Source organism: Marmota monax, unplaced genomic scaffold (genome assembly GCF_021218885.2).
Source record: "Marmota monax isolate L192 unplaced genomic scaffold, Marmota_monax_Labrador192_F-V1.1 WCK01_AAM20220418_F8-fsc00089, whole genome shotgun sequence".
In the NCBI taxonomy this organism is placed as follows: domain Eukaryota; kingdom Metazoa; phylum Chordata; class Mammalia; order Rodentia; family Sciuridae; genus Marmota; species Marmota monax.
In genome coordinates, this window is record NW_026694744.1 from 4,925,198 (window position 1) to 4,934,074 (window position 8,877).

Genomic DNA, 8,877 nt, shown 5'->3' on the forward strand with positions numbered 1-8,877 from the left:
GACTAGAGATCTAAAACACTGTACAAATATCAAGGGAAATATAAACCAAATAAGTACAGGTTTTAGAAACATGTTTTCTTCTCAGTTTACTTCTTCCTACATCTGTGCCTTAAATTTATAATTTAGCCCTTTCTTGTTACATGCAAATAAAATATAGTTGAATTCCAAATTGGTGTGTTTAATTCTCTTACTGCATTGTAAGCCATTCTTAAAAATGTAATCTAAAAAAAAAGTGAGCATTTTGGGGAGTGGTGAGGAGGGTATTTTTCTTATTTTCTTGCTAAGCTGGAGAAGGCTACAAGGTAAATGGAGCATTAAGTGCCTTTAACCTTATTAATGTTTTGAGTTTACATTCTTGAACTAAGAGAGTCTCAAAGTCTTTTATTTTTAATTTTTGCTTGAAATATGACTTCCAAATGCAGAATTCTTCCTAGTAAGTATGAAAGTTGGCCCCATACATTTAGAAATAATTAAGAAATATATATTTTTGTGTTTTGAGGAATTAGATGCTTCTGTGAGGAATTAAATAGATCTCCCTCATGCACTTAAAGGGACAATACCTAACTGATTATAAGGGATGTAAGAGGTCCGAAAGAGCTGAGAGGCAGCCTGATGTTTGCAAGGCTTTTCAAGCCTGCCTGCCGACCACCCCCTCCGCCCCCATGCACACTGAATCCTTGCACACAGCCCAAAAGCTGTGTTGTTCTGAAAGAATAAAAAAGCTTTAAGATTCCAGCCACTGAAAGACCGAAATTCACTGTTGTAATGGTTTGAGAATCTGTGAGATTTAAAAATGAAGACGGTTCTGTCCTAAAGCTGGTTTTAGTAAGCCTCTTGTTATTTTCTCTTGTTTTGTCTTTATCAATTCGAAATTTGCAGAAGTCTCAGACAAAACTGTGTGACCTTCAGCTCTTACTTAAGTTCCTTTGGCCTGTTTCCTCCAGGGTGGAAGATGCAGTAGTGAGGGTCTCCAAATGGAAGATTCTCTCATTCTAATGATAAACTTAATATTCCCTTTGTATCTGTGAAAAATACTGTCAACCCCTAGTTTTCAACTAGCAAGAGCATAAATTCCCACACTGATTCATAAATATCCCCAGCCCTTCTGGGAAGATTCTCCCTTGGGAAGAATAAAGAATCTCCCATCATATTAAAAAACAACAAACAGGCTCTCATATCCCCCTACAGCAGTTAACTCCAACAGCCGATGACATAGGCAGAGGAGGCTTAATTTCACTGATCTCTCACACCAAGCAGCCAACATTCAGTCATTACTGGATTTCTAATCTTACTTTTTGTTTGCTGTTTTAGTTTTGTCCTCCCAGGAAAGAAAAGTCCTCTTTTCATCACTTGGTCTCCTGAGTCATCCCTTTCCCTGAATGTTTTTAAACTGAGGAACACTGGAATTGTATTAATTTCTCAAAATCTTTTTTCATCTTTGCACTGTTTGAAAAATGCATGCAACAAAAACCTCTATGGGTCTGTCAGTGGCTTGGGCATTTTTCACTGGGCCTATATTCTGCCTTGTAGGTAAGAAAAGAAACTGCAAGCTTACAAGGCCAGCTTCATCTCCCTCCCCACGTTTTCTCCCCTTCAGCAGGCTGGGCCCTTCAGGTTGGCAGCAGCGATACATTCCCCCCCTTGCAACGCAAATAAGGGTTTCTAGCTGATGGTCTACTTGATTGTCTAAACCACAGGTACATGGTTTCCTGTGCATTTCTCAAAAGAAGTGTTAAGCAAAGGAAATGAATTTCAACCAAGTTAATAATAATCAAGAATTTGACCCTCCCCACTTCCAAAGGGTATTTTCCTAAGTCAGCTTTTAGGGAGAAAAGGTTTGCCTTTGCATTTGCATTGTACATTTTAGCTTTGCTGATATTGAGTGAACTACTTTTTTTTTTTTTTTTTGTACTGGGGATCAAACCCAGGGGCACTTTACTACTGAGCTCTATTCCCAGCCTTTTTTTTTTTTTTTTTTTTTTTTTTTTTTTGGAGATAGGGTCTCACTAAGTTCCTGAGGCTGCCCTCAAGCCTGTGATCCTCCTGCCTCAGCCTCCGGAGAAGTTGGCATCATAGGCATGCATCACCGTGCCTGCCTACTATCATTCTTAAATGTTGTTTTGGTTTAATAAAATTGCTTTTAAAAACTCTGCACCTTTCCTTACAGAACCCAGGAACCCATTAAGGAGATTTAAGAACATTTTTTACCCCTAAAAAATTTATTCTTCATTTTCTTCTTGTATGTTTTGGCTTGGAGCAAATGGCGCAAATGAGGTCTTCACTTTTTCCCACCAGTTAAAATACTCTACTTCAGATGTTTGAGAAATTCTTCAGATCTCCAAAAAGGCAAGACCTGGCTATCAGTCAATTCCCACTGAACTTTAAAGTTAGCACAAATGTCACGGGTGTCCTGCTTATGTCCTTTAAACTCAAACATTCATTACTCAAACCAAGAGGAAGTCCTTAATGGTTAATGCATTTACTTCACAAAAGCAACTTTAAATATTGGATTCTAATTCTAAAGTAGGTAATGAAGAAGCACATGTCCCAAATTTATTTTTAAAGCAGCTGTTAAAATTCATTTTTTAGTCTCTTTACCTGATTGCTTAAATAGAATTTGCTCAGTGCTAATAATTGGTTAAATAACCCAAGTTCATTTTGATACCTGAGGATGTGCTATAAATTGTCACCTTCCATCTTCTCAAGCATGGGAATAAGTTCAGGGTTGGCTTATTGAAGCCCATAAATATTTCAAACTGCATATATATTGCCAAGAACGCCCTCAAACTCCTGGGCTCAAGTGATCTTCCTCCTTCACCTTCCCGAGTAGCAGGGACATAAGTACACTACCTTGTCTGGCTTGCAAATAAATTATTATTAAAGCTTTCATGTAACTCATACTAGGAATTTAATCAGCCCAAGAAAATGTTCTTCATTACTTGGTATACACAAGGCATTTCATGGTCCTGGGTGAAAGCCATATTTCTATGCTGTGAGGGAATTTACCAAATCCGCAGATATTTGTCACTTCTCAGAGGCAGGCTCCCCATTGCAAAGGTTTCTTAAGGTATCAAACCGCTCCCTTCAGACACCAAACAAGTCACACAAGCCAGGTTTTAAAACTTTTTATTTGCATATTAAAAAAATTGTGCATTCCAATAATTAAAATCATTTGAACAAAAAAATGGCACTCTGATTAAACTGCATTTTACAGCCTGCAGGACACCTTGAAACAGCTTGGATCTTACTCTAGATTTCACCATCCTCCCACCCAATATCTTCCTTCACCAACATGCAAGTTCTTTTCTTTCTCTGCCAGCCAGACAGGCAGATGGGAGAGGCAGGCCTGGCCTTCGTTGTCAGTAGTTCTTGATTTTTTGATGTGAAAAGGGGCAGCACAGTCATTTAAACTTGATCCAACCTCTTTGCATCTTACAAAGTTAAACAGCTAAAAGAAGTAAAATAAGAAGGCAATGCTTGTGGAATGTACAGTGCATATTGGCGGTGCACGCCTCATTACGATTCGCCTGCTTGCTTCTCCTGTTCAATCGCTGTGACCGGAAAAAGACAAAAGAGAAAAAAAGATGGAGGCTAAGAGGACGCCATAACAATCAATACTTTCATTTAAAACATTTTTGCATTTCACAAAAATTCTACAAGTGGTATGTAAATATTCCATAATAAAATAAAATATTTCTTTTAAATATATCAAATCAAAGTACATTTTAATAAATAAATGTATTTGTATATTAATATGGCAGGTTAAATATTCCATTATTAAATCACTAAAGCCCTGTGTTTGCTGGCTATAAACAATTTTTAATTAACCTTTCCAAACCACATTTATCATCAAACTGTCGGCTCCACCCCCGCACTCCCCCCCCCTTCTCCTTACAGCCCCTCCCATCCTCCTACCCGCCGCTCCCGCCCAGCCTTTTCGGAAGATGGGCGGAGGGTGCGAGCTTACTTTCTTTTGAAGGCAGAGGATTTTTCTCTTGCGTTTCTGTCTTCTTCAATTTCGACTTATCGAATTTCTCGATCTCAGCCATATCGGGTTTGTCAGACATGGTTTCGGAGGAAGCTGGAGGTACAAAGCCAAGAGGAAGACTGAGAAGGAGCCACCCACCCTCGCCTCTACCCGCTCAGCAATGCGCTTCTCCCCTCTAAGTTGCAGCCTGGAAACCCCCCCTCCCTCTTTCCTCGTCCATTCAGGACTAAAGGGATTCCTCTTTCTACAGGGAAAAAAAGATCAAAAAAAAAAAAAAGACCTCCCCCTCAATATTTCAAAACGTGGGGGAAGATGGCTTCAAGGCTGGATTTTTCCGAGTAATGGAATTGATCATTGCGGAATGGTAAATCAAAATCCCGTTGAACAAGTAGAGAATAACGAAGCCACTTCCAAGTTAAAATGGGGGAAAATCGAGTAAAAATCCTGAAAATGGAGCCAAGGTGGCAAAAATGTGTTTCCATTTTCTGGATGTGATCTCTCCCAAAAGATGCACGGGGTCTAGTTTTCCCCTCTCACAAAGGCGGCAGCTGCGAGCGTCTGACCACCGCCCTACGCGCTTCCTCTCTCGCGCTCAACAATGCAGCCAGCGGCTCACAAAGCTGCCTCCTCACCACCCCATAAATCAATCCTGATCTGCATTAGGGACAACTAAGCATCCTTTGCTCACACTCCTCTGTAAGAAGGACTTTCAAAATTTGACGATACAGCCCAGCCCACACTAAACCTGGACAGCCCAAGAAGGCATCGGAGGCTAGGGGGATACAGAATCGTTGAAGCTCAAGGCTCGGTAGAACGTGCGTTAGAACAAAGGATCGTTCTGTTTCTGAACTCAAAAGAATACAGAATGCCTTTAAGGGGGAAAAAATTAAATTTCCCCCTGAACCTGCACGGCAAGACGCCGGATTTTGAGGGTTAAAAAAAAAAAAAAGTCAAGATCGCGTTCCTATTATCTAGCATCTGGAAGGGTTTAACATCCCCACGGTCCCCAAAACGACCTTCCCCAGGACTCGGATTTAGAAACGCCTTAATAGGGGTCGTAGATGAAGGGGTCGAGTGCTGGCGCCCAGCTGGAAGGGTCCCAAGGGACCAAGAAAGGGAAAAAAGGGCCCGGGGGCTCACCGGAGCAAGACGCCTGAACGAGAGAAGTCTGGTCTGCGAAGTGACCGCCGCCGAGTGTCGGGCGGGGCGCGGCGCACGCCGCTATATTGGCGCTCCTATGTAAATGAGGTGATGTCATCCACGAGCCCGCTTAACTCTTTCGCGCCGCGTCTCCGGAAAGGCGTCCGGAGGCCTGTGGGGCGTTTGCCACCCTCCCCCACCCCACGCGCACGATGTTCACCCGCGCACCCTAATACAACGATAGCGGAAAAATAAAATGAGCAAATGCCCATCCTGCAAATCTTCTTTCATAATTTATTTTCCTCCCTTAAGTTTCATTATATCATAATGAATTTTTTCAACAACGGTCCTAAAGGCTACAGCGGACTAGCGCGTGGTAACTAAGGACCCTGTTGGTACCTAGGGGTACAGGCATTCCTTTACCGTTAAACTGGCTTTGTTTGCTTCAAGACATCCTTAAGCTAGGGTGCCAGTGACCCTCACACAAGGACCTCGCCCGCTGCAGGGGTACGATCCTCTGACTCAGCTTTTAGACCACAGGAGGGCCTTGTCCCCACCCGGTCCTCTTTGTCTTCCTCGCCTGTGTTCTCCCTTGACTTGGGTGGAAAGTGAAGAAGCCTTAAAGGATTTTTTTTTAAGTTTCGTCGCTGTGGCATCCATATTTTTAATTGCTATGATTTTTGTGAGCACTCAAATCAAATAACCATAGTATACGCTGGGAGCAAGGTAATTTGAAATTTTATAGAGTACAATGCCTCCCCCTTAAAAAGATAAGTCAAGTTCAAGCTCTGCTATTGACTTGCTGCCTGACAATGAGGAAGTTCTTTACTTTCCTGTTCGTTCCTTATTTTCATAAATTATAAAAGTGATTGCTAAGGAGGACCGTGTTGATTTCTGAAGATTACAGTCCCATTATTTCTAATATCCTCAGGTTAAATTAAAAGTTGAACTCTGTGTTTTGAAGGGGACATTTTCAGCACTTGGACATTTCCGAAGTGCATCTGGAAAATGGAAGATTTAGGTAGAGAAGAACAGCTTTCAAAATGGCACCTGTCTTTGTGAGTAGCAGTGACCCACTTGCTCCTGAAAATTAGTTAGAAATCCCATGTCCTGTGCCTGCAAATGGCTTGTGAAATGAAAAAGTCTCATTACTTATGAAAAGGCCTCCTTGTGATTATTTATGAGATTCAAAGCAGTGTGCAAAATATTTCTTCTCCTTTTCTGTGTCCTGAGGAAATGTTTCAGAAATCCTGCGCTATTCACTTTTATGGTAGAGGCTTTGGTCTCACTGGGGATCAGCATTGATTATTATATAGACACTTAAATGTCACAGTAGGAACAGTTAGGACTTCCCCATTTCTTATCTACTTGACTTCCCTTTTCCTGGGGAGGAAGGGGGTGGGGGTTGAGCAGGGCAGGTGACTGTCTGGTTCCCCAGTTAGTACTCTGCTAGGTGACTGGCTGCCTTCCTGCCCTCCAAAAGGGGCCCAGGACCTGTTTCTGTATGCATCAGATGTCACCTCTCTGGTAACACCGTTCCTATCATCATTACCCTATGTTGACTGGCCTGGGAGTCTACTTCATTGTTGGAACACAGAAAAGATCGTACACAGTGACTTTTTGGCCTGTTCTACTGGCAGCTGCAGTCACCATTTCTGTCAGTCCTGTGATTCCATTTCCTCTCACCCAGCTGCTGTAGTAAATTCTGTTTTTCCTCCCCATGCCTCCTGAAAACAATGGAATGCCACTATCATCTCCTTGCTGCTTCTGCAAGGACTTTGCCTTAGGAAGGGCTACCCTTTACAGAAGCCAAGTCTCCAAAAGAGATGGAGGAGCAGAAATTTGTACACATCTGGAGAAATTTTCTAGTTGGTTACAAACAGCCTTCCATTGTGTGTAGATATTGATAGAAAGAGGGCCAGTGGGTAGGTAGAAAGGGAAAAAGGGAGGCAGCTTGCTGAAGTTGTAATTGGCCTTGACTTGCCAATCAGTAAAGGGAATGGAAAGGGAAGGGTGAGGTAGATAAAGGGAAATGCAGACGAAAGGAATACTTTTAAAAGTTGTGTGAATCTAATCATATTAATTAATTGTTCTGACCTGAATTTTCTCATCTGTAAGATGGGTTAATCTCAGTATTTACCTCCGTGGGTTGTGGGAGGATTTAGTGTTTGGGACAGTGTGAGGTTCTGTTAATTAATAATCTCTTTGTACCTTTATTATTATTTTGTGGTACTGGGGATCAAACCCAGGAGTGCTTTACCACTGAGCTACATTCCTAACCCTTTTTGTTGTATTTTGACACAGGGTCTCAATAAGTTACTATGGCTAGCCTTGAACTTACTATCCTCCTGCGTCAGCCTCCTGAGCAGCTAGAATTACAGGTGTGTGCCACTGTACTCGGCATATCATTATTATTATTTAGAATGGAAATTTGAGAAGAAAATAAAATAATGTATGTTTTGGTGTTTGGAATTAATTAAAAGTTTTAGATCTTCTTTCATAGAAATTTAGTATCCTATTATATAGTATTTCTACATAAATAATATATGGCTATATATTGTTTCTCTGATAAAGTATCAATAAAATGTGACCTTGTATTAGTTTTACAGCAAATAAAAAAACAACATTCCTTGCTTGATGACTTCCAATAGTCAGTCTCCCAATGTAATAAGAGATTTACATTCATTTTCTTCTTTCATGCCCAACAAATGAGGAGAAATTTACAGATGGAGAAACTGAGGCTTCATCATTGGGATTACCCAACAGGTAGTCACTCTCTATTATTTTTGCTAAGGAACTCATAAAAGCCTCCACCTCTATCCCCTGAGCCTATACCTGAGGACCACCAGAAAAATGGGAGAGGACAGGCTGCTGTTTTCCAAAATGCCTAGTAGATAACACTTGTTCAATAAGTATTTATTATACTGCTTTCAGTTGACTTTCTTAGGTAAGGAAGGTTCTTGAACCCACCTCCTGAACCTGTGGCTTTAATAACCTTGCTTTCTTCTCTAGGGAGTTAAATCCACTTAGTATCCATGTGCCAACCTTAGGGAAGCACCATTTATAAGTGAGTTAGGATGTGCTGGCCATAACCTTGGGTGGGAGTTTTAAATCCTTATTTGAAAGACAGAGACAGAGAGAGGCAAAAGAATTGCCTACTAACTAGGCTTTTTGGCACACACCGGTAATCCCAGCAGCTTGGGAGGCTGAGACAGGAGGATCATGAGTTCCAAGCCAGTCTCAGCAAAAGCAAGGAGCTAAGCAACTCAGTGAGATCCTGTCTCCAAAATACAAAAAAAAAAAAAAAAAAGAATTGCCTAACAAAGGTACTTGGTGACTTCAGGTTGCACAATGTGCTCTGACTGCAGGGCTCATCAGGGAAAGATACAGGGAAAGACGAACAAGAGTCCATGTGGCAATTGCCCTGCCTTCCTGGGCTCAGGGCCTCAGCGCCCTATGAAAAATGTGCAACAGAACCCACATGGAAGGGTGGCCCCACCTTCAAGCCAGTGTCCCCTGGAATCAGGAAGAAGGGTTAGGAGACACTGTTTTATTTTGCTTTCCAGGGAGGACTGAGGCCAGAGTTGGAGCTATTTTCAACTATAGGGAAATAGCCATTAAAGTCAGCATTCATGAAAATGATTTCTGTTATTTTTTACCTATTTCATTTCATGCACAGCACTTACCAGAACAAGAGGAGAAAGAAGAAGAAGAGGAATGGAAACACATGGGGACAACAGCAAATGTCC

The 8,877-nt window shown here is 41.5% G+C and overlaps 1 protein-coding gene across 1 annotated transcript; it reads right to left on the minus strand.

Annotated features, from left to right (window-relative positions):
- Positions 1 to 3,110: 3,110 nt before the first annotated feature.
- Positions 3,111 to 5,241, minus strand: Tmsb4x (thymosin beta 4 X-linked). Its single transcript, XM_046424347.1, has 3 exons — positions 5,129 to 5,241; positions 3,968 to 4,081; positions 3,111 to 3,551 (listed from the first exon to the last, which is right to left on the minus strand). The coding sequence occupies exons 2-3, from the start codon at positions 4,065 to 4,067 to the stop codon at positions 3,517 to 3,519; spliced, it is 135 nt and encodes a 44-aa protein (XP_046280303.1). The 5' UTR covers positions 4,068 to 4,081; positions 5,129 to 5,241; the 3' UTR covers positions 3,111 to 3,516.
- Positions 5,242 to 8,877: the final 3,636 nt, after the last annotated feature.